Below are 26,821 nucleotides of genomic sequence, written 5' to 3' on the forward strand. Positions count from 1 at the left end.
TTGGGCAGGGATTTCTATTTTTAAAAAAAAGTTTACTATATTGGTATTTAGTCAGCACTAAACTCCATGTAACTCTCAGCAGATTCTTTGCCTCGCTCTGTTTTTAGTGCTGTCGAACAAGAGTATCAGGTCCTGCTGCTACATGGCTCAGCTTCAGGTCTGAAAGACAGATGAACGGTCCTCCTTGTAGTAGAGTGCAAGAACTTTCTTTGTGCTCTGCTTACTGAGGTCATCTCGTGTTCTTCTCTTTGGGCCAAACAGCATTCTCAGCCCCTTGTCTGCTACATGGCCATAGAGTATGTAAAGGGGATCTAGAATTCTACAAATCTGGGTTTGGGTAGGCGTCTGTGACCACCTTGGAGAGAAGCCCCCTAGGGATCAAGAGATCATGTTAAAGCTCAGACTTCCAAACAAGATGACATGATTTTGAATGTCAGTTTTTCCACTTAACTAGCTATGTGACTTGGAGCAAGTTACTTAATATGTCTATGCCTCCAAATTCCTTCTACATAAAACTGGGATGATAAAACAATAGGGGTGTTGTCAAGACAAAATGAGGATATGTACAGCTTTGCTGGAGTAGTGTCTGGCATGCCCTAAGTAAATTTAGTGTTAGCTATTTTTTATCACTGGCATCACTGTGTCATGCCAACAGTGACAAGAGCTTGGTCTGGCAGGCATTGAGACCAGATCCCCTTCCAGTTCTAGAGAGTGTTAAGTTATAATACCATAATATATTGTTTCTTTTCTTTGTTTTTAACTGTTAACTCCCTGCATATATCACTGAGATGGCTGCATGATAATATGTGAAAACAGCTTAAAATCTCAAACATTCTATATCTGTGATATATCCCAATATCATATGTGTGATACATCTATGATATATCCCAATATCATATGTGTGATACATCTATGATATCATAGCAGTGAATCATACCTCTCTTCGCAGTTTTGCTGCCTCATGTTCGCAGTGATAACACACTGATACTTGTAAAACGATGAGACACTATGTAGATTTAAATCACAATAATATTGCTATACAATTATCAGTGGTTCTTAGTTGTTTTTTATTTTTAATTACAGCAAAGTTTTTTTCCTTCCTTGTAAATGTTTAAGCTACACAGACTCTTTTTTAGTAGGTTGAAATTTAGAGATTTGAGAAATATACTGCAACTAGCTATATTCAAAAACATATTGCCTTTTAATTTGAAGAAAGGAAAGAACAAGGTAGAACTGTCTGGCCATAAAGAACGTCAGGTTTTTTTGTAGCTCTTGCGGTTAATAATGGATCCAGCTCACTTTTTTACTGTGTCATGGCCGAGCTTCCTGCAGGCTGAGTGTGCTGGTCGAAAGTGCCTGGGCTACAGTCTGTCCATCCTGCGTGCTTATGTGCTTCTGATCCATTATAGATCATTCAGATCTCTGCTTCTCCTTTCTGTCGCTTTCTTTTGGGTCTTTTAATTTCTTTGAGTTACACAGTTTGATAGATAGAGATGCAAAGAAGGGAATTAAAATTCTTACAGTTTTACTACTTAACATAGAAAAGGAAATTTCGTGGCTGAGAAGGATAAAATTCTTGGCTGTAATTCACTTGTAGAGTTTAGCTTCAGATTTAATATATTCATGAACAGATAATCAAAACTCAACTGATATTCGGAAGGGTAGAAAAGTTATATGTAGTATTTGTCATGGAGTGTTTAGATATATGCTCAAAATGACTTGTGTTCTAAATATATTACATACTCAAGGAATTTCTTTTGGGGGTTCATATCCATATTCTTTCTCATTTGTTTTTTTGTGATGCACTATGGTAAAGTGAAGACAGGTCATTGCTGTTAGTAGAAATAAAATATGAACATCATATACATGAATGGTACATTTTATACATGTCTAGATAATTGTGATTTTTTTTCAGACTACTAATAAAAATAGTTTGAGGAGTAAAACTTTCTTATTGGGAGTTACTTTATGGCACTTAGAACTATTTATTTAATGCCTATAAAAGCTTCAGGTGATTGAGATGGAAATAAAAGCTTCACAATTGCAACAGATTATACCTCTGAATTTTTTTTCATGTATAATTAAATATCCATCTATTTGTCAATATACTGCAACATTTATGTGCTATCTCTAAACTTATTTCCTGTTTATGTGATAATAATGCAAAGTGGCCTTTAACCATCATTTGGAAGTGAAATAGGATCTTTTTCCATTAGCAAATATTCCTTGACTTGGCAATATATACTGAAAATATATGAGATGATTAATTTTTATTTCTGTAGTTAGTTTTTGTTTTTCTTTGCACCGTTGGGTTGTGTATTGCCTACTTTTTAATACTCCTGAGCATCATTCACTGCCTGTAAACCTTATGACAACTTATTCAACTCTGTTACTTGTATCTGCTTATTAACCTTTTAGGCCGTTTTACTACCCACTGGAATATTTAAGTTATAAAGTTAAAAAAGACTTTAGGAAGGAGAGTGCCAGGAAGACTGGATGAGAAGTCAGGAGCCCTGGGCTCTGTCCAGGCCCTTGGGTAGGCATCACTGCCCTGTAGCCATTCTTTTCTCTTACTGTGACCCATGTCCTTCAAACAGTGAGAGTTGAGGTCCAGTCCAGATAGTTGCCTGAGTAGTGAGCTGATCCCGCTACAAGTACTTTTCCCCATTAGATGCTGGGAAGCATCAATGCGTAAGCCTAGGTTTGTGAACATCAGTGGCACACCATAAACTCTTGGCATTTGAGTGTCTAACTGTCACAGTTTAGAATATTTGTGAAATCTCCCAAGGTGTGAGCTACTAAGTCAGCCTCGCCAGCACTTGGACACCTAAGGCATGATTGTGCTTTGCTATTTTCTACTCATTATGGAGCATACAGTAACTCTCTTTAAGGATCTGAAAGTCTCAGTTACAATGTTTCAGTTATTGTCAACTGGTTCTCTTTGGAAATTGTTTATTCGGAGGATACTTGCAGATCACAAAGAGGCAGTAATGTTAATGAATGTCAAAGGTCTACTGTACAACCCAGTGGCTATCACCTAACCCCACTCCGTTACACACCTCATGATACACGATCTATAACCCCTTCTCTTTAACCCCTCCAGAGTTCAGCTTCCCACTTTGGGAAGAAAGTAACCAACGTATACTGGTTTTACTGTCAACATGCCTTATCACATTTTATTTTCTTAAAAGGTAATTATGAGACCCCACAAGAATATTTCAATTAAACCTTGGCCAAAGTACAGCATTGTGTTCATAGCTAAAATATCTTTTCTTTTTTGCCTCTTAAGATCAAGAATTTGTCTTTTAATGGAAAGAACATAGACTTTGATGACTAGTTCGAATCTTTCCTTTACCACTTGGTGAGGTTTTTTTTTTTTTTTTTTTTTGGTTTTTGTGGTACGCTGGCCTCTCCCGTTGCGGAGCACAGGCTCCGGACGCACAGGCTCAGCGGCCATGGCTCACGGGCCCAGCCGCTCCGCGGCATGTGGGATCTTCCCGGACCGGGGCACGAACCCGTGTCCCCTGCATCGGCAGGCGGATTCTCAACCACTGCGCCACCAGGGAAGCCCACTTGGTGAGTTTTTAACATGGAAAAGTGGGTTAACTTTCCTGAGTCACATTTGTCCAGATAATTTTAAAAAAAAATAGCACAACATTAACACAATTATCTGATTTTTTTGCATGGTTAATAAGTGCCAGGTATTATTCTAGTTGCGTTTATACACTTTATGCCTTTTAATTCTCACAAGGATTTAGCACACCAGACACTGTCATTCCCTCTTTACAGGCAGGAATCTGAAGACCAGAGAGGGTAAAGTAACAGGTCCAAGGTTGCCTAGCTCATAAAAGATGGCACTGGCACTTAGACCCAGGCTTGTGTGGGCCAGTGCATCTGACCTCTCTACCATCCTTCAGCTGTATGAAATAGGAATGATACTATTAATAATGTCCATCTTGTTTGATTTTTATGAGGATTAGAAATAATGTGTATGGAGCTCCTGGCAGAAAAGCTATTCCACAAGAGGCCCTGAACAAATGGTAATCGTTGTTATTTTAAAAAAATCTCCATAAGTGAAACTGACATGCCACGACAGATAAAAATGAGCAGCTCAAAGGGAAGAGGTAGAATATGCATTCTACTCCCTTCATTTTGTTCGTTGGTTTGTGTGTTTGCTTGGTTTTCTTCCTTTCTAGTAGACAGAGGTTCTATTTCAAAGAATGTGTCACATTGTTTCTTTGATGATGGCACAAATGATAATCAGAACGTTGGTTGGAACAGCTAATGTGCCGTAGTAATACATCCCAAATTACAACAAAAATTAAATCTGTAAAATGAGAACTTTTCGAATTTTTATTTATTCAGGGTTTACTGTTACCTAGAGAGCTTTGTTAAGCTCAGAATTTCTGTATTTGTGATTTTGTTTTAAATTCAGGACTGTAGGAGAAAAGATAATGGTGCTAACTTTGAATATTAACTAGCTATTAGTTTTCCATGAAGCTTTTTTTAAAAAAAATATTTATTCATTCATTCATTCATTCATTTATGGCTGCGTTGGGTCTTCGTTGCTGCACCCGGGCTTTCTCTAGTTGCACAGCGAGCGGGGCCTGCTCTTCGTTGTGGTGCACGGTCTTCTCATTGCGGTGGCTTCTCTTCTTGTGGAGCATGGGCTCTAGGCACGCGAGCTTCCGTCCTTGTGGCATGCGGGCTCGGTAGTTGTGGCGTGCAGGCTCTAGAGCGCAGGCTCAGTAGTTGTGACGCACGGGCTTCGCTGCTCCGCGGCATGTGGGATCTTCCCGGCCCAGGGATCGAACCCATGTCCCCTGCATTGGCAGGCGGATTCTTAACCACTGTGCCACCAGGGCAGCCCTTCCATGAAGCTTTTATTAAACAAATAGTTCACTTAAAGGGCTGTAGCCTTTGAGCTTGAGCCAAGTTTCCCCATTTCCAATTTTGCAACAAAAATTTCACACTTCTTTAGTTACTCTTGTGGCAGGAACTGGAATGCCAAAGGTCACCTAGATCTCAGATACCTTATCAGAAGAAAACTAAGTGTAGATTTTTGTTTCCCTTTAGTCTTTCCTCATGTTTCCTTGACAGAGTCACTTCAATACACTACAGTACAAGCTGCAGTTTGGGATTTGTATTTCATTTTCCACTGGACTGATTTTCTCGTGTTAGTCATTTGAAGATATCTGGGTGTTTGTTACCGTTCTGTTAAATAAAAAGCTATTTTCTTTACGTTATTGTCCTGTTAAATAAAAAGCTATTTTCTTTAACGAATGTGTAAGTCATCTTTCTATTTACCTAGGGTATAATAATTAAAATTAAGTGGATGTGAGTTTTTCTTATTGAATTTAGTATCTCTGTTAAATACCTTCTTGCAACCCGTACTTTCAAGTCCTTTGAGAGATTGGGAAAATAGTTGACTGAAATAAAATAATGAGGCAGCTTACTGGTCATCCAGGTTCCTAAAAATTAAAGCATTGAGGATAAACTGAAGTGATCACTCTGTTTTCACAAATATCATCTTACACTTCCGCCAAGATGTTTAAAGAAAGTAACCATTAAGTAGTAGAAAATAAAGAATAATTGATAGTTGCCTGTCTTGAGCAGTTGCTTTGACCATTCCATTGTTGAATTTTCTTATAACTAAAATGTGGGGGACAGGTTTGAGCTAAATCTTTGATTCCTTCTACTTTAAAAAATATAATAGTTCTATGTGATATTTATTTATATAAACAAATATATAGAGCACTTACCTTAAAAATAACTTTCCGAATGAGAAAGATGAAGTATATGAATGAAGAGGGAATAACATTGTACCTGATCAGTTATAATATGAAGAAAATTTATAAAATATACAGAAATTGCCTTTTTTAAGAAGCTATAATCAGTGTTCAGTTTCTTGTTAACAAAGGGTTTCCCCTTATCTAAAGAATCTTAATTTGGCTACACCAGAAAAATAGAAATTGTGTGGTATGATATAGCCTAAAAACTTTTTAAACCCCATAGATGTTCTTTTTCATGCAGGCAGTATTTCTGAATTTGGGATAAGTGTGCTTATTCTCAGATCTTTGTGCTTGATCATAATTTACAGTCCAAGTAGCCTCCTTATATGAGCAAAATTACCAAAGATTTGTCTTTACCTCCCAAAAGACGTATCAAATAATTCTACCCAAATCTGGGAAAAAGATGAATCTTGTTAGGTGCCATCAAATGGTATGTATTCGATGTACTTATATAATAATTATACTACATGTTTAAGGGTAATGTAGTAGAATATGTAATTAAAATTATATATTATCCTAAAAGAATTTATTTTGATTGTTTTCAAACAGAAGGTGATTTAATAATATGGGAGAGTTTATTTTCAGTTTTATAGTAAATATATTGATTTCTGAAATTTGGGAGTAATACATGGTATACTTAGCTTGTATTAATACTGATTGACCGGGAACCTGTCAGACTAATAGTCTGTCGGTATATTACAGTTGTTTGAGCTCATTCTGTCATTAGAATGAGGTGATCTAATTTTCAATTTCCCCTTTCCCTAGAAGGCAGTATTGTTTTCATCTTTTAGCCTAATCTCAAGACCTCTAATACATTTAGTAGTATTTTCCAAACTGTTGGTCAGTTGTATAATTCTCAAGGAAATACTGGGTTTTGCTTGATAAAACTTAGGGTATTGATTTGCTTTGGGATTCCTAAAGCAATCCTTTGTTTTATTCTTTATCCCTAAAAGATACTTGAAAAAGTTTTCCCCTTATTGTAAGCCCTGTAGAAATAGAAGCAAGTAGCTGTTTACACATTTAAAATATGACTAAAATTTAAAAATCAAATGAAGGCTAGCCCAGGAAAAATATAGGGCTTAGATTCTTTCATGACTTAGGAAGACTCCTTGTTTTTTAAAGTGTGCAAGGGTTTTTCTGGTTTATTTTTGTTTTGTTCAGTCTCCAGGACCTCCCAATTTCAAGGGCACTGTGGGGCATATGTAGCATTTATTTGATGTATGCATGTGTATGCATATTTTCCCGCATCTGTCTCTGTGGCCCTATCCTTTGTGAAATCCTAAACCTTGTATTAGCGCTTAGTTCGTGATTCTTGGTGTTCTGAGAACAATTATATAATTTTTCTCAGGGTGTTTATTCCATGTGTGCTGTGAAAAAAAAAAAAAGGGGAGTTATTTTTTGGTAACCCTGCAGTTGCCTTTTTATTGGTGGATTTCTTTTTTCTTTTCCTGTGACCTGTGAATATCACCAGAGGTTCAGTGCCAGTTTTGTGAGCCGCCCGCTTCAAATTGGAGGCAGGAAGGTATCCATTTTCATCAAGAGGATGACAGCGTTTCAGTCTCTCCGACCATCTGGAGAGAGGAACTTTTGGAGCAAAAGGAAACGGGGATTAAAAAAAAAATTATATTTAGCAGAAAAGGCAAGGGGGAAACCCAGTGAAAGTTAAACTATACCTTATGAATTTATGCTTTTCTACTGTGCTGTCTTCTTTAAAGCAAACATAAACAAGAAAATACACAAGCTCTTTTTATAAAGGACTGGTTCCCCAAGTCTCCTGAGTATTAGTAAATGAATGTAAGTAAATTAGGATTTTGGCAGTTTTTAAGTTTATTGAACATACAAAGACAATAAGAACTATAAATGAGGGTTTTCCTCCCCCTTCCTATGTACACACCGATTGTCGGGGGTCTGTGTAGATCTGGGCTTCTAATGGCCCTTTTCATGCATCTCTACAAAAAGCTAACACTATGGGAATTTAATATTCCAAGATCTGTTTGTCACTTTCTGCGATCTGGAGAGTGCATTCATTTTATCTGTCTTTTTTGTCTCTCTGTCTCTCTTTCAATTTTGATTGAAAGGTAGACAAAACGGGAGAAGCTTGAGGCAGGTGTTTCTCTGTTAACCTTTTACATGCTCATGGGCCATCTGTGTTAAAAAAAAAGAGTGCTTAGGGTCCCAGGACAACCCTATGGGTATTATATAATATATTTACGACCAGACGTAGTTCTCAATATTCTTGCCCGTAACTGGAAAATCTCACACCTGGTTTTCCATTCACACAAACCTTCTCGGCCTTTGTTTGATTTTCTGTGTTCGGAAAGGGGCAGTGTTTCCAGGGTTTGGTCAGATCTAGGATGGACGTGGTAGAAGTTTTGCATTTTGTGCCTGCTTCTTGTAAAGTCATGGACCTTGAGATGCTTTGGTCCAGGCAGCAAGCAAAACTAAATGGGCTCTTGTTCTCCAGGTTTATGCTCCGTCAGCCAGCACTGCCGACTACAACAGGGACTCGCCAGGCTACCCTTCCTCGAAACCAGCCGCCAGCACTTTCCCTAGCTCCTTCTTCATGCAAGGTAAGACACCCCCTCTTCCGAGGGGAAATCCACGGGTCTTTGTGTGTCATATATGGGACAGAAGAGTGCTGACCTGTTACTCAAGAGTATGTTTGTATGTTGAGAAGAGCTTTGGTTCGGTGTGTATTTTAAGCTTCCCGGATTTAGCCACCTAGGAACACGTTACCCTCATATATACCTTTCTATAAAAATGCTGGACACTTACAATCACTTTTCGGCCTTTTGGCTAAGATCAAGTTTAGTATCCGTTCTTATCAGTAAAAACGTTGGCCACTTATTAATTTACAGGTAAGAACAAGTGCCCCATTGAAGATGAAGTGGCCTATCTAAAGTCAGGAATATTATTTCATTGCACAGAAAAAGCTCTACTCCAACATACTGATAGATGGAGGGCCCAAGACCCAGCTTTTTTCCCAGAAAAATATAGAAAATTACAGGTTCGTGGTAGATAAGGTGTATTTAATCCATTTAATTGTCCAGTGTATTTAATTCAGTGCACATGGATGTGTGTTCCCCAAGCTTACGATCTCACCCCTGGTAATACAGCTCTTTCTGCTGCTTAGAAAAGACCAAGATGGTTGAAAATGACAGCAGCTGCTTATGAGAGGAGACCGTCCAGAGGATGCTGCTAAGGCTCCGTTCCCTGTACCCCTGGGACGCTTACTGTCGAAATGTGATGGTCTTGTTCCCAGGTTAATACTCTGAAATTCAGATATGGGATTCACCAAGAACCCCTGTATGCAAACTTTCACTCTTTTTGCATTGGCAAAGTGCCATGGGATTTCCTTCTTCGTGCTCCTCCCGGAAGGACCACGTCACGGGAAGGGGAGCCACTTGGGGCAACAAGTCCCAGGGAGGTGGCTTGGCATCTCCCTTAGATTACGGTGCACATCCCCCAAATCATCCTGTTTCAAAGGGATTTGTTTCCTTTCCCTTCAGAGTGTTAGCTCTTTTGAGTTGTTAGTTCACATGTGAAATTCCATGGAAAATCTATGAAATTGAATCGAATGGGTCCCTCGGGAATAGAGAGAAGTGGTTCCACACATAATGGAGCTCCTGTTGACCGGGGTCTTTTATCTTTGTGACCAGTCCTCGATGTCCCTTTCCCTCCAAGGGAACAGCAGGTATGTCACTTGGCTGCGTTCTGTGCCATGACAAAAGGTGTATCTATCCCCTTCAGCTATAGACAGCAGCCACTTGGGCACCAGCGCCTCTCTTTTATGACCAGTCAGAGAGAGTATGCTACCACTACCAGTGCTTATAGAGATTGCCAGCTCAAGGCCTCATCACTCAAAGCTGAATTTCATTGAGAAAATTGACAGAAGGGTAGATTTCTTCTGTCAGCCTTCCGGAAGGTCACTTGCTTAAACCTTGCACACTGCAAAGAAAGATCAGGTTGAGTAAAGCAGTAGGCTCTCCTCCATAGCAGACCACGCAAACTATGGGGAACAAATTTGCTTTTCTGCATATGAATACCCAAGAAGCAAAAAAAAAAAAAAATGTTTTTTGAGTTGACATTGATGTTGAGCACAATTAATTTGCACACATCTAATTCTATTCTTTCAAACCCACATTATGCCAAGATCATGGGATGTGATAAATATTAATTTACTGTGAAAAGCATAATTTATGTAAAATGTGTATTTTTGTAAGTCTGCGTTGAGTAGAGTGTCTGTGTTCACAAATCCTAAATGTATTTCCATTTAGGGCATCATGTCAGAATGTTTCGGAGACTCTTGTTCAGTGATAGAGATTCTCAGTTTATTTGCCGTGCATGTCATCTCTTTGAGATGTCAGTGGTCTTAAACGTCATGTTTGAATTGAAGATGACATCTGAACTTCCACAATCTCAGAGCTAAAGCTGAAGTACATGAATGAGAACTTTTTTAAAAGTCCTATGTTTTTACGTTACAATCACAGAAACAGTATGTCGTGATCCCGTTTCACGTCAGTGTCCCTCAGTAAGGGTCCACAGTGCCCTGAGAATTCAGGTCTTGAAGAAAATACAGTTTAGATGAAAGATATTCAGAGACTGTCAGTAACGTATTTTATTTATTTATTTATTTTTAGTAGCATTTTTTTGGGGGGTGGGGGGGCGGCGGGGTACGCGGGCCTCTCACTGCTGCGGCCTCTCCGGTTGCGGAGCACAGGCTCCGGGGCTATGGCTCACGGGCCCAGCCGCTCCGCAGCACGTGGGAATCTTCCGGACCAGGGCACGAACCCGCGTCCCCCGCATCGGCAGGCGGACTCTCAACCACTGCGCCACCAGGGAAGCCCCTAGTAGCATATTTTAAACCAACTATTGTGTGACCTCTTATTTTTAACTTTAGTGTCTACCTTCTAGTTAAAACTCTTTACTTGTCAAAATCACAGCCATGATTTTGCTTTCATAGTTCTTAAGACATCTCTGGATTATTCCTTCCTGCCCTGAAACCATTCCACTTTTCTGAATTCTAACTTCTGGGGTGAAAAACTCAGGGGATAAAAGGCTTTATGAAATACAATGTCAGATTTAACTTGCCTATTGCCTACATTTTGAAAAGGCCTTTATTAAATAACGTGTAAGGTGAAAATAATCTTATTTTCAAGGGAGCAATGCCTGCCATACAGTTAACACCTAGCTGATGGCCTTGTATATATCTGGCATTTAATAATTTTTGTTAAACTATTGAAAGAAAGAAAAATTGAAATGAGCAGTGACAGAGATGCTCTGCTCCCTTAATTTGAGAAACCCAGACCAAACAATAACAATCTAGTAGTAACTTCGAGGCCAGTAGGCCCAGAGAGTAAAAAAAATCTGTAGGAATATTTTTAATACGGTGTTAATAAAAGATTAACTTGGTATTAAAAGATACTTCATATAATTTCCATATAATTTTAAACCTCTTTTTAACTCACAGTTTTATAAAATCCAGAGGCTCTCAAAATTGTCCTTACTGTAATATCTACCTTATGACATGTGTGTACCCTTTCAATTGCTACTGAAGGCTTAAGGTAACTATATAACTATATACCAAAATACAAACATTTAAAAAGAAGTCAAAAACTCAGAACTATATACATGAATTCCTCTTCCCTACATACCAGAATGTAATTCCAACTTTAATTCCATCTACTCTGTATGTCACAAAAATGAAATCCAATCTGAAATCAGAGATACTCTTTTTCATTATTACTTATTTCTTTATATGCTCTCAAAACTTGTAAGCTTGCCAACCCTGTCATATCTTAAGTATTTTATTTTCACCCCAAAATTTAGGAACAGTTTAATTTTTTAGTTGGTTTTCACAGAAAAAAAAAAAAAGGAGACTTCTAAGAAATGTTTTCTTTAGCATTAGCTACCTTGCTGTCTTGACATAGTTCTATGTAGAAATATGTTCTGTTCTTTTTTTTTTTTTTTTTTTTTTTTGCCGTACGCGGGTCTCTCACTGTTGTACCGTTGTGGTCTCTCCCGTTGCGGAGCGCAGGCTCAGCGGCCATGGCTCACGGGCCCAGCCGCTCCGCGGCATGTGGGATCCTCCCGGACCAGGGCACGAACCCGTGTCCCCTGCATCGGCAGGCGGACTCTCAACCACTGCGCCACTAGGGAAGCCCATGTTCTGTTCTTTTACAGTTAAATTTTTACTAAGAACCCTTTAACTCTGTTAAATATTTATATTTGTTTGGCAGTATAGAGCCACTTGGGAAAAAATAATGAGACTGTCTTCTGATATAATCAGCTCACCAACACAAAGATGAATATACAACAGGCAGTCATTTTCCAGGATATGAAAACACCCTACTCTATAGGGCAAGGCTGAATGCCTCAGAAAAGTCATGGTTTTCTTTGTCCTTTACAGATGGCCATCACAGCAGTGACCCTTGGAGCTCCTCCAGTGGGATAAATCAGCCGGGCTATGGAGGAATGCTGGCCAATTCTTCTCATATTCCACAGTCTAGCAGCTACTGCAGCCTGCACCCACATGAACGTTTGGTAAGGCAGGCTCACTTGGTAATGGGGACAGCACAACTAGTTTATTAAATCTCACCCTGTCTTTGCACGCATGTACACATGGCCTCTATCAATGAAGGTAAAAATGGCACACACCCGTTATTCTTACGGTTGTATTGTTTCTGCAATCAAAGACAGAAACTCAATCAGATCACTTTCATAAGCCATATTCTCTTTGTCGCTGTTCTTCCGTTTATTGCGTTTTGTTTTGTGCTTTCTTTATCACGGTGTCATCTTCCCTTGGTACATAAATACATATTGTATTTGAGTTGCAGAATTTTGGCTGTGGCGGTTCCTTGGGTTTTTGGTTTATTGTTTTGGTTTTGGTTTTGGTGTTTTGGGGGGGTTTGGGTGGGGTTTTTTTGCTATCTGTAGTACTGAAGGATATACTGCAGGGGGCAGAGTGATAGCCAGTGGACTTGGAAAGTAGGTGATAACACATCTCCCGCGGGCATTTCCATTTCCCCTTGACCGGCTTCTGTAGCTGGTGACAGCTTTGAACTCTTGTGCCACACCTGAAGGAAAGCGTTCATGTTTCCTATACACTCCCATCAGTAACAGCAACCATGGGGTTTCTATTCAGATCAGATTCCCAATTTTCAGTATTTTAGCTATACTTCCATACCCTCCAATACTATACTCATCCATGCTAGTATGTGTCTTTATTCTGGAGGAAGCAACGCATCAGATGTTTTTCTAACCTCAGAAACTACCACAGCCCAGAATCCACTGATGAACTTAAGTCTATCACTAAATGGAGGAAAGAGTACTTCTAGATCATGAGTCAGGTTTGGGATGCAGATAATATGGGACCAAGTCTCTTGTGCAGTAAAATGGCTTTAAAAAATGTATGAACCTCTAATCTTCTAAATGCAAAAGTGTATGAAAAATCCAGTTAGTGGTACGTATATTACTACTCTCCATCTTGCGATGTGCTCCTTTTTCTTCTCCTAATACCCAGATTTATGTTTCTTTCTCTGTTCTAATATAGGAGATCGTACTTTCTGGATTTCTGTGGTCTTTATTCTCTTTTGCTCAGCCACCAGAGATATAGAAAAGGTGACATATCCTATTCTGATGACCGAAAACATCCCAGAGGTTAAGATTTCCGATACCCTTGCAAATATCAATTTAGTTAGTCCTAATGACAGAGACACTGGGAGGTCAGTTAGCTTATCCTCAAATGAGAGATAAATGATGGAGATGAAATTGACCTTTTTTTAATCATCTCTCAAGTTTGAATGTGGAAATCACAAAGTATCTTAAATTTCAGCACATTTTCAATAAATAGCAGATGATTTACTTTCAAATTTCTTCTTCTCCTACTTCCTACATAGAGTCATAGCATGAAAACTTAAAGAAATAGCACTTATTATTATACTAGAATTTCTTCTTGGCTAACATTTTTATTTCACCGTCATCATTTTGAACTTCTCTAAAGAACCCATGATCAAAATTGTATGTGTCCTATAGGCAAGGAAAATTTTGATTACAAATAAAAGACTTCGGCACTGTACTATATGTTGGAATTTCCATTCGACATTTATTTTTCTTCGCTCCTATATTTCTTTCTTCCTTTCTCTATCATGCTCTAGAACTTCGACTTAGGTGGTTTGATTTTTATCCCAATCGAGTTCACTGCATGGGGGAAGCATGTTGAAAATGCGCTCAAATGCACAGAAAATGTAATTTTAAAAAGGAAACCAGCTACACCCTTTTAGAAAAAGTTCGCTGAACCAAAGCAATTTTATCAACCAGGAGGAAAGATCATTTTGAAGGAGTAACCCAATAGGTTGTATCAGGTGCTATATTTGTAATGTCATTTATCCATCTCAAAACAGTTTTCATTCTTAACATGATCAGTTAGCAGATCTTAGAGATGAGGGGTTTTGTTTTTCAGAAGGGCAAATGAATTAGGTCTCTGGTAATGTATCCTGATGAATTTTCTCACTGATAGGGAAACTATTGAATGATTATATCTAGTAACCATTGTGATTTCAGTAACTATTCAAAACTCTCTTGCTGAAGTGACTTCTAAAAATCTGATACTGATTGAGGATCATTTGAGTAACAGTAGGTGGTTAGTTACCTTTCACTTGAAAGTAATGGTGGTTCCTTAAAATTTTCATCTGGAGCTTTTGCCCAATTCTATACTGAGCAAAGGAATAGTTTGAGAAAAAGAAGAAAGCTTTCCTTGGATTGCTTTGGATGTAATTTGGCCAAATCAGTATGTCTCTGAAGGTAGCACATTTTAGAAACGTTACTGCCTTTATCACTTTATACTGTGTTATAATAGAACATGTAATCACAAAGCTTAAAATCCACATACATCAGTAGCAACTGTCAAGTCACCCATTTTGATTCTTTAAATCCCCTTAACAGTTTCAGCCTCTACAGCAATCCCACAGCTAATCACTACTATGTCAGAGATACACATGCAAAATCACTCATAAAAATGGAGTGGTGGTTAAGCTTTGGGATGGGTTGCTGTAGAAGACTTAAGTTTGGAATGACTTGGCAGAGTTCTTTTCAAAAATAGAATAGAGTCCCTGCAGTCTGGCATGGGTTAGGCATGGTCTTTGTACCACAGAGTGAAATAGTCCTGGGAGTCTGGAATTTTAATATAAAGGAAGTGCTGTTGTCTTTTATTGTTTGTAACATAAACTCTTACTCCAGTGATTCTCACTGGGGGTGATTTTGCCCTCCAGGGAACGTTTGGTAATCTCTGGAGACATTTTGGGACGTTACAACTCGGAGGGGCGTGGTGCATATAGGTGCTGCTGGAATCTAACATACAGAGACCAGGGATTCGGGAAACATACTACAATGCATAGGAGGAAACCCCCTACACCCACACCTAACCCCTGCCAAGCGAAGAATGATCTGGCACAAAAGATCAACAGTGCCAAGATTGTGAAACCCTGCTCTAGCCCATAGTTTGACTACTTTATTCTTAGTATGTGCTAACAGTTATATTTTCTACTTTGTTGAAACATTTTCAACACTTCACTCTGTCAGTAGACTCCAAATACACTATCATTGGGTATCATAAGTAAAAATAAACAAATAGTGGGCATGTAAAACCATAACACTTTGTCATACTTCCCCTTTCCTTTGCCTTTGTGGCAAGCAGGGTAGACAGTATTAATAGCTGGAGTAAGAAAGACTAAGGGGGACGCTTATAGATGATCCCTAAATACTCTTAAAGAGACATTATTCACATATCACTAATATTTTCTGTGGTGTTTTTATTACGACTTTGAGTGACAGTAGTTGTCAAAATCCTTTTCTTTGTAAAATAGTTATAAATCTCATTAACTTCTTTCAGCATCTAATTTTCTGTGAGTCTCTAAACATTATTGATTTACATGGATTGCATTGGTTTCCCCATTAAAATCTGTGGGAGAAGAACTTTTCTGTTTATTCTCTGAACTCAGTAGTAACCCTTTGTCAAATCCTGAATTACTGCCCATTTTATACCAAGTTGAAAGGGTCTAAAAATTCTCGCTGAGGCAGTCATCTTTTTCCTGTGTCATCCTGTCATTATTGTAGTTGTTTAACTATTTTTCAAAATGCTTTTTCCTCTGTTTTGATTTTTGCAAGCTTGGGACTGATTTATAAGGTTTCTCTATTCTTCAGAAACTCAGCGTGGAATAGGACTGGGTACAAATGAAATCAAACCATCTTTTTTACTTTTCTTTTTCCTTCTCCATAGTCTGTTTCTTTTTTCTACATCATTATAGTCTTTAGCTCTCAAGCAGAAATAGCTCTTCTAAGTTTGGTCTTCCATGGCTTATCCAGTTTTTTAGGTCAGTTGTACTATGGAATGGACCCACTCTATCGTTCTTTGGAGAAAATTTCGTGGGCTACTTGGGGGTATTCTGTAAGCGCCAAGTAGAAATGAGTTTAACAGGTGGCCTAAGGAATTTTTGGTCAAGCAGAGATGTCCATGAAATTTAAAAGTTTGAAAGGCATTCTTGGGAACTTGGAATGGTTTAAGGGCATTGTCCCAGCTTTCTCACTGAAGTCGTCCTTTCCGTTGGACTATTTGGAGTGGGCAGAGATGATATTTTCAAAGGCATCTGCCATGTCATTGGCGAACTGACTCCAAAATGTAGATTCATTTTCTTCACTGTTTAGTTGTCTCTCAAATAAGTAGCATTTCAGCCCACTATTTATTAAACACGAGCTGGTAATCATTTGTTCTTTGTTCATAGGATGAGCGTGTTTAGCGCTCAACCACAGGTTGTGGGATGCGGAGCTGTGAGCTCTATTCCCTCCCCTTGAAGAGTTTACAGTTTCGGTGGAAATGCTGTTGAAAGAGAAAGCATGGAAAAGCAACATTTAATTAAGTGTTTAATGGCGCAGTGCAGAATGTAAATGCATTAGGGATTGAAAGAGACGAGATTATGAAAGAGTTGGAAGTAGTAAGGGACCCTCAAGGAAGAGATAGAACCCAAGATGGCCCTCACGAAATAACTAGGGGATCCCAAGACACAGGGTGTCCACGCTTTAATCACCGCTGACTTTCAGCATCATATTCAATCTAATTTCAACAGAATCTCCAATCATGATACAATAAAGATCCATAGGCCATTACTATACTACATATAAAGAAAAAGTATTATATTTTAACTTAAATATTTTTCCTTTACATGTCTGTAATACATTCAAATGCCTATGAGAATAACTTTTTAAGCTACTTTTTTTTTGGTCATGAAAAAGAAAATAGCTCCATTTTTGTAAAATCACCATGTTTTTGTAAATAACCATGTTTCTGTTAGTGATCTGCTGATTTTACAGCACTTATAGGCACTTTGCTTGGGGTGAGATGCCCCAAGACAACTAGTATGATAGTCAAACCCAAAGCTAAACCTTAAAGTAAATGATTCTGTAAAAGAAGATGTTCTTTTTTCATAGTCAACTCTATGGCATATTGCTAAGGGAGAGGACCTATAAAGAAAGAAGTAAAATAAGTCATTCTCCGTTTGTTTGTTCTAGTGTAATTCAACATAGTCATTGATGTAAGGCTTTATGTATTAATGCTTTCGAGAGATATTTAATCATTACTGCTTTTTAAATTTTTCAATTACCATTTTGTTCTTGCTGGAGTTCAGAAGGATGATCCAGTATGGCAGGAAGAAGATTTGAGACTGGTTATTCTTGGTCAGTTCGTATTCAGAAGGTCAGGATGCAGTGTAATGTAAACCCTGTGGGTCATGGTGGTGTTTTATTTATTATATTATGGAATCTTTCTTACTTGATCAATAAGCCATACAGAAAAATAATAGTGGTGCTGGTCTTTTTATGTTGCCGAAGTCCTAGACATGCTTTTAAGCAGGAGTTTTTATATTTAGAGATCGTGGTCATTTCTCAAGGTCCAACATTGCCATTATATTCCTCCAGATTTGATGCAAACCCAAACCAACTATGTCTTTGTATTTTATTATTTGAAAAATGAAAGCTGTCAGAGCTAAGCAAGATGTATTCTTGTATATTTTGAAATTCCAAGGGCTGTCTCCGTTGCAAAGCGAAGAGTTCTGAAAGAAGTGTTGGAAAACTAATCCACTAGATGTTTTGTGATTAAATATGGCCTCCTTTTTCTGCTTCTTGCCACAGAGCTATCCATCACACTCCTCAGCAGACATCAATTCCAGTCTTCCTCCGATGTCCACTTTCCACCGTAGTGGTACAAACCATTACAGCACCTCGTCCTGTACACCTCCTGCCAACGGAACAGACAGTATAATGGGTGAGTCTTGGAAACACCAGTTCTGTTGCCGACAACCAGTGTCAGGGTTTAATAATCAAGGACCTCTCCCCACCCCATCACTGAACAGTAATCAAGCAATGAATTTTTTTTTTTGCTGTTTGTGGGCCTCTCACTGTTGTGGCCTCTCCCGTTGCGGAGCACGGGCTCCGGACGCGCAGGCTCAGCGGCCATGGCTCACGGGCCCAGCCTCTCCGCGGCACGTGGGATCTTCCCGGACCGGGGCACGAACCCGCGTCCCCTGCATCGGCAGGCGGACTCTCAACCACTGCGCCGCCAGGGAAGCCCCAAGCAATGAATTTTTATCACATAACCAAATGAACAGACAAATGAACCAAACAGAAATTGTCATTGCCTTGACTGTAATCACTTTTTTTGCCCCAAGAAACTGAAATTTGGCCACTTTCTCCATTGTGAGTGATTAGAATGAATAAAGGTTTAAATAGACCAAAACTACCTTGCTTCTCACACTCTCAAACAGCTAACAAAGTGAACTTTACTAAGACGAACCACTGCAGATTAGTAAGATAGAAGGCATAATAGCTCTAAATAGGAGTTATTGATCGCTTCTCAAGTTCCAGTCACTGTGCAAAGCTTTTAACCGTAACACACCACTGTCTTCCGAAAACTAGCTGATGTGACATTTATAGATTGTTATTAATAACTAGATAGCTTCACCTTATGGAGACTGTGGCATCGTTGAGTCCTCCAGAGGGAACGAAGTGTTTGCTGACTTACGGGAGAGGAGATGCCCGGGCATCGATGGGCCAGAAGTTATTCACTGCTTTTTCGCAGCGAATTCACCGATAAGCTAAGACCCAAGCGGAGTGCCTCTATCAAATAAACGGAGCCATCATCTTCTCAGTTTCTGTGATGTCCGTTATGGTCCTCTCCCTAGGATGGATGGTTGCCCTACCAACACTCTTCTCTTGAGGGAAGAGAGCTAGGCAGGCCATCCAGCTGCCCCTGGAGGAAGAGTCCAGGTTAGGGGTGAGGCAGCCACCACCTTCTGATTCTGCCTTTGACACCCCTGTCATTCAGATGAGTGGCACAGTCTGACGCTTCAGGGTCTTATTAAAACCTCAGACTTCCATTGGTCGCCACCTACTCTGGCTCTGCTCAAACCCACCCCTAGTTGGGCCTTATGATCACTTCTAGTGGGTCCAGTTAGTGATGAGAACACTAGCTGTACATTTTATAAGGAAGAGTGTAGACAGAATAATACTGCTGTTTAGTCTCCTTAGCTCTTCGCAGTTTGTTTTTGTTTGTTTGTTTTGTTTTTTCATTTTCTTTAGTTAGTCTCTGGAACTTCAGGAGGTGGCATGAATCACTTATGAGGGGGAGAGTTTCTGATGAACGAGAAGAGATGTGTTTTGAAATGTTGCAAATATAATTCTGCCTAAATAATACACTCCCTGCTTACTCAATAATATACTTCACACTTGAGATGAGCCATCTAGCCAGCCCTTCCCTTCGCCGCCATGTCCCTCTAAGAGGCGAATTTAGGAAAGGGTTTCCATTTTTGTAACTTTCATAACAAAGCCTCTACCAACGCGTTGCATCAGTTTGACCTTGGAGAGCTACAGGCAGAGGTCGCGTGGGGAAGTTTTGTTAGCTATCAGTGCAGTTTTGGCAGATCCGAAAAACAAGAAGAAAGAAAGAAGTGCAGAACTGAAAGAGTGAGAAAAGCATATTTCACTTCAATGTGGTTTGACAAATGGAAAACCCCTTTCTGCAGTCATGAGGTCTAGTTATAAAGAAGGATGACCGGTCATTCGTCCTCTTACAAGGCAGATTTCCTGTCTACTTATGGTTTGAGTAATTTTCTTTTTTTAGGAAGGTACAAAGGTAGAGCAAAAGCTTGAGTTGAGGAAAGCAGACCTAGGCGCCGTTTGAAAAAAAAAAAGTTGTATTGACTGATTTGCCAAACAGTCTTTTTTCTTTTTTTTAATTTATTTTTGGCTGCGTTGGGTCTTTGTTGCTGCACGCGGGCTTTCTCTAGTTGCGGTGAGCCGGGGCTACTCTTCGTTGTGGTGCGTGGGCTTCTCATTGCAGTGGCTTCTCTTGTTGCAGAGCACGGGCTCCAGGCATGCGGACTTCAGTAGTTGTGGCACACGGGCTCAGTAGTTATGGCTCGCGGACTCTAGAGAGCAGGCTTATTAGTGGTGGCGCACGGGCTTAGTTGCTCCGTGGCAGGTGGGATCTTCCCGGACCAGGGCTCGAACCCGTGTCCCCTGCATTGGCAGGCAGATTCTTAACCACTGTGCCATGAGGGAAGTCAGGACTTGGGGAGAAAGAGATATTATAAGATGGTGTGATGATCCTCCGCGAGCTGTGGTCAGCAGAGCCACGACAAGTCTCCGTGGGAATGGAATTTGCTTTATTTAAGCTGATTGGCTCATCACTGGCTTGTAGATGAACAGGAATGTCTACCCTCCTTCATTTGGTCTGGGCGGTTAGGGCAATAATAGGTTACTTCTACATACTAATGGGCTCAGCTACATCCTAAAGATGGACTTAACTTTTTTATCCAGACCAAAGGGCCCTGTTTAAATGGAGGGAGGTCTAGACAATAATAAAGGAGCTATAATTTTCTTTTTTCTTTTTTTTTTTTTTTTTTGTGATATGCGGGCCTCTCACTGTTGTGGCCTCTCCTGTCGCGAAGCACAGGCTCTGGACGCGCAGGCGCAGCGGCTCCGCGGCATGTGGGATCTTCCCGGACCGGGGCACGAACCCGTGTCCCCTGCATCGGCAGGCGGGCTCTCAACCACTGCGCCACCAGGGAAGCCCAAGGAGCTATAATTTTCAAAGGGAAAAGTGTGCGATTTGCGGAACCCAGAAAATGCTTTTTAGGAACAACTTTATTGCATAAATTACTCCATCATCATGGGTGTACTTGTCAAAATCACCAGCAGCATGTGAGAAAGCTTTAGAATCATTTTGGGACATAAGTAGACATGGTAATTCAGCTTTTTGGAGGAACAGGTCTTTATTAATTTGCATACATACAGTTATTACTTTAAGGTTACTTTAGGGGAGAACATTCTAGAGTGTTCATCCTTAAAATCATACATCCTCAAATTCCTTAAGTTAAAACACAGAGGAGAATTTAAGTATGATAGTAAACCTTAATATTGCATGGGGTCCGAGTCGCTCCTGGTTCTTTGCACTTTATTATTTTTTTCTTTGCACGTTAATTCTCCTAGGCTTTAGTTCGATTTTCACAGTGTGGTAGAAGCCAGGGATGGCAGTATGTCTGTGTAACAAGAAGAGAAGATTTCTCTTCTGATGTTAGTGATACTTCCCTAACAAACAGTATGGATTAATAGGATACATCTGTAGACTTTTGAAAATATTTGGCATATACTCACTCATTCTGAAATGCAGGAAATAAAGAAATATTACATTGCCTGTATCTCAAAGAACAAACAGAGCTAATTAAATAATTGGTAAATAGGGAACACATAGCCTGACACATGTTTGAGATTACACACATGATTCTGTAGAAAATGACTGCAAGCAATACTAATGCCGTAAGAATGGGGTTCAAGCACTAACACATGGACATCACATTTTTCAAGTTTTCTTGGTGAGAAGCTGCAAGGCAGTGCAGTCTCTTCAGAAATGGCGTTGATGCCTTAGGAAGTGGCTTTTTCAGTTCAGAGGAAGATCATTGCTCCGTCTCTCAGTTTCATGTTATACCGTGTCTTCCTGGCAGTCAATGACTGTCCTCAACCAGTGACAGGACAACAAAATGCATGTGGAGTATAAGATGTAAACTCCAGAACCATCAGAGGGTAACCTCTCTGGAAACATGCTCCGTTGCCTCTGGCTCTGTCCTCTGCATCTGAGAGATGGAAGGTGCTCACTGAGGCTCAGGACGGCTTGTGTTTGACTTGGAGGGCTAGCCGTTGTTTCTTGTTTTGTTTTCTTTTGCCCTTTAATGCCCAATATCATTTTTCGAGAAGTGCTTGGAAGGACAAAACTGGCTCAGATTTTATTAACGACAGGATTTTTTTTAAATGACACATTCATCCATGGATGTTTGAAAGAATCGTACAGTAAAATATTTCCCTTGTGGCATGTAGACCACTACTTTGCTGCGAAGCCTTGCCAGCAAACTCTGGAGGTTGCATTAGGCATGTCTGACTTAGAAGGGTCTGTTTAGCACCCTGAAATTGCATGACTGTAGTTCATGGAACACACCGCGGATTCTTAGTCATTCACCTGATGGGGCAGCCAGTTACGGATAGACGCTAAGTGTGAGGGCTTCAAGACTTACCACCATCAGAGCCTTTCAACTTGATTCCTAACACTTTTTCAATGTAATGCTGCTCAGTATACCTTAGAATCGCTACAGTCCAATAATGCCTCTGCATGTGAGCACGCACACAGAGGAGGAAATGTAGTTAGTTATTAGATACCAACACTAGAGGAGAGGGGTGCCTAGAAGATGGTAGTCATATACATGGTACATGTAGGTACGTACTATCTGCATATTTCCTTTCTACCTGCCGTATCCAATAGCCCTTCCTATTCAAAAGGGTTGAGAGACCCACCTCAATCCCCTGAGACTACCCAAGGACAAGAGTGCTCCAGTTCCCCACTGGGAGACACCATTTGTATACATTCAGAGGGTGTAACCGCTTGTGGTTTGGGGCTGTACACCCTCCCTTCTTCTCAGAGGGAATTGGGCATAGAGCTAGCATAATGGTTATAATAACTGTTATTGTTTTATTAGTCTTTAACCGGCCTGCTTTCTAAAGCATGGTATTTGCCATGTTTTTAAACCTCAAACCAAACAGTGTTGAAGGAACAGACTACCAAGATTGATTGAATGCAACATATGCTAAAGATTACCCTGGAATATCTATCTGGTTCATGGATTAATCTGGCTTCCAACTTTCACTTCTAATGACATGTTTGTATGACACGATGCGTTTTAGTATGTGGCTTTTCTAGTAGAAACATTATGTCCGTTTCCCCTTGAGGACTTGGTTTCACAGTAATTTTATTATGAGAGTAGTCACATAAGATTCACTTCGTCTTTTACAAGAATCTTGAGCCTTCAAATACAGTTGGGTGATGAACAGGCACAGAGCCTTAGAGTAATAGGAATTTTATCCAGCGGTGTCGTGGCATCTTAGTTACAAAGACCACCAACGGAGAACAATAAACTAGTTTGATTTAAGTCTTCTCATCCATTTCCTGTGCATGGTCAGGGGGCCCAGCTTCCCCCCCCCTGAATTCCTAGGAATCCCTCCTGCTAAAAATGAGTGCATCGTAGCCTAGATGCAAGTTTTTACTCTAAAATTGTAGGTCGGAGGAAGGCTGGAAATGCTCCTTCTTCTGTTATCTGTGTAGAGAATCTCATGACATTGTTAGGCTGCTTCTACCAGTTTAATAGCATGAGGGTCACTTGGACACAGTTCAGAAAAACTTAAGTGTTTAAAACCATCATCTTCTTTCAGACAAAGGCACTATGATTACACTTCTTCATCCTTTTATATCTTCAGGATGTGCCCAGCCTGGGGTTCTGGGTGTGCAGTAAAGGGGTAACACATCTTCCAAATTCTGGTTTACAGCAGTCAGTCCCCAGACGCCACTCATCCTGATGTTCGGATTAGGGTATGTCCAGCGGAAATTGCCATGTCCCCCAAAGTCAAGTTTGAGACCGAGGGTGGTCCCACCTGTAGCTGAAAAGACTAAACCCTTCTTTTTCGCTCCATTTTCTAGCCAGCAGTAGCACCTGTGTTCAAGTCATCCGAACAATGCTTGGGTGGCTGGCAGCGTCAAATCCTCCTACAAAATTACAGTTCCTCTTAATAACTGCTCATCTTCCATTCATATTTATGTCACAGCTCTACTTAGAGACTTGATTTTTTTTTTTTTTTTTTTCCTCTTGAGCTAGAGAAACTGATAAGAGCTAAAATAACATGAGAAATCCATCCAGTCTTTACCAAGCAGGGCGGCAATAGTTTTTCTCTCTATTTCTGTTATCTGGGCATTTTGGTAATTTCTGATAATATCAGTTGACAAAAACTCAGGCCTGGAATAGTAATCAAGTCCTGTTACATTAAAGGTGGGAAAGTGGATTTGAAGAGCACACATTTAATGAGGAGTGTAGTTCGCTAAACATGACCCGTTTCTTCAATATAGAAGAAATTTTGCTATTTGAGAATTAAATATATATTCACTTTCTGATTACTGATGCCCTTTCACATAACAGGCACACAGCTACAAAGAGGAAATCTTCAGGAGAAGGACCCATGTAGCTGAACATGTTCAGGGACTCTTGAAAATGTGTCTTCTCCAGTGTTTCCTGGAACAGAACAAAAGGCATTCCAAGTGAAAGGGCAAACGGGTCCCAATAAACTGCTTTGAAATTTAAGCCCTGAGGGTGGTTCTCCAGCTGTTGCAAGGTAGAATGGCTGGCTGTATGTTAAAAAATAATCTGCTCGTATCAGTGGCTCCCATGAGCAGCCTTTGTAGTTTTCTGAAACATTTTCATGACAACGTAATGTACGGTGCTAAATCCTGTCTTTCTGTTATACTTCCTGAGTTCTAACATCTCCCTGTATAAAACAGGCACTGATAGAAAGTTTAGTTAGAAAGGTGTAGTATGAAAAGATCGTAAGGATTGTATCTTATCTCTTCTAAAGTATGATTTTTATGCCATATATAATTTATTTTTTATCTTTAGATTAGGCATATTGTTTTTCTTTTTTTTCTTTTCTTTTCTTTTTTTTTTTTTTTTACCGTAGGTCCTTGTTGGTTATCTATTTTAAATATAGCGGGCTGTACCTATCAATCCCATACTCCCAATCTAAAAAGGAAAAAGATGCAAATGAGCTTATTTACAAAACAGAAACAGACTCATGGATTTAGAGTATGAATTTATGGTTACCAGAGAGGGAACGGTGGGAGGAAGGGATAAATTGGGAGTATACTTTATTTTTTAAATGTCTCTAAAATATTTTTATTGGTTTTTAATTCTTTCCATTTGGTTTCATGAAAATATATTTTAAAACACTCATTATTCTCATTTTAAAGCTGTTCAAAGAATTAATCTTTTGAAAGCTACTACAGCAGCAAATTTTATCCATAAGTATAACAATATCTTGTCCTATTTGGGTTTAGTTTCTTTGTTAGGTAATGTAATTTTTTTCTGTTGTGGCTCTGAATTTTCATTTCATGAAGATCTGTTTTCTAGTCAAGCAGATATCACAAATTATTTTGACTAATAAATCTAATTTTAAGTATATATGATAATATTGCTTCTGGGGGGGAAGAAAAACAAATAGATATGCATAATTGCCCCCAAATACCATGGTATTACATGCTGAAAAACGTTAGTGCTCTTTGTGTTTTCAAAATCTTTATTATTTTCTCCTTAGAATTGTCTTAAGTTTTAAAAGAGCTTCTTGATGCAGAAATTTTTATTTTCACACCAGATATAATTTCAGTTATCTCTTATATTAAGTATTTTTAGCACTCTTGATCTCTGAGTTCCTTCCACTAGCTCAATTGTATGATGTCAGACCCTCATGTCAAAGCACTTTCTTGTACATAAATTCCTTAGTACTGGCAACTAATATATTTTTAATGTTATGAATTTGTGATAAGAAGAAGAATAGGTTTGTTTTGTCAGAAGGTGATTGTGTTCTTTTTATCACATACCAGTTTTCTTTCAGTTTTAGTAATTAACAAATGAATGTGGGTGTGAGTTTTGTTAACCAAATAAAGCACACACCGAAAGATTATCGAACTATCATACCTAACATATAAATATGTAAAAATAGCAAGCATATTTTAACTATGCTAAGCAGAGGTCAGGATAAGCTAGAGACGAAGATAATTTGACCACTTGCGATCTGATCCTGCGACTGTATTTTACAGATCTGGAAGCTGAAGATGTCACATTTGCCAGAAGTGTTGCTTTCTTGGGTTGAGGATAGGGTTGGCAATTTTTCTTAAATTTTAAATGTGTAATGAAGTTTTGCTTGGATTAATCAGTTGATTTAAGATTTCCTTTTCTTGTTTCACAAAATAGTGAGAAACATCTTATCCTGGAGCTTAATAGGTTTTATTTAAATATTATATCTATTTGCTTATGCTGAGGCCTTCATACATGTAAAAGAAGAACACCACTGGCTCTACCATTTTACAAAGGCAAATTACTTTCAAAAGACACTTGTTAGATAGAGCTGGCTTTGAATTATATACCAGAACCTATATCCTTTTATTAACTACTGTTAATAAAATTAATAACTACTGTTAATAAAAGATCCTTCAGTATCCTTCCAGCGGATTGGGTCCAGGACCGCCCAACAGATAACAAAATCTGAGGACGCTCAAGTCCCTTCATAAAATGGAGCAGTATATGCATATAACCCTTGCACATCCTCTCATATACTTTAAGTCATCTCTAGATTATTTATAATACCTAATACAATATAAATGCTCTGTATGTTGTTGCCACCAACAACAAATTCAAGTTTTGCTTTTTGGAACTTTATGGAATTTTTTTTTTTTTTTCTGAAGATTTTTGAGCCGAGGTTAATTAAATCCTTGGATGCTGAATCTGTGGATACAGAAGGCTGACTGTACTCTTTGTTCATCTATTTTGTAGATAGAAACACCAGTGTTTAAGGTAATAGAGATTGCTTCATCATCATGTGGACTTATTTTATCTCCA

General features: G+C 39.2%; 1 protein-coding gene and 1 pseudogene across 50 annotated transcripts in view; both read left to right on the forward strand.

The window, feature by feature from the left end:
• TCF4 (transcription factor 4) overlaps window positions 1–26,821 on the forward strand; it is a 362,778-nt gene that overhangs the window by 300,967 nt on the left and 34,990 nt on the right. For all 50 annotated transcript variants that reach the window (XM_067015516.1, XM_067015513.1, XM_059041434.2 and 47 more), the window contains 3 exons: window positions 8,257–8,362; window positions 12,202–12,335; window positions 17,973–18,105. In XM_067015516.1, coding sequence (XP_066871617.1) covers window positions 8,257–8,362; window positions 12,202–12,335; window positions 17,973–18,105 — 373 coding nt within the window. The remainder of the gene's footprint in view (window positions 1–8,256; window positions 8,363–12,201; window positions 12,336–17,972; window positions 18,106–26,821) is intronic.
• LOC131742999 (U2 spliceosomal RNA) lies at window positions 8,569–8,741 on the forward strand (annotated as a pseudogene).

Source organism: Kogia breviceps, chromosome 15 (genome assembly GCF_026419965.1).
Source record: "Kogia breviceps isolate mKogBre1 chromosome 15, mKogBre1 haplotype 1, whole genome shotgun sequence".
Classification (NCBI taxonomy): Eukaryota; Metazoa; Chordata; class Mammalia; order Artiodactyla; family Physeteridae; genus Kogia; species Kogia breviceps.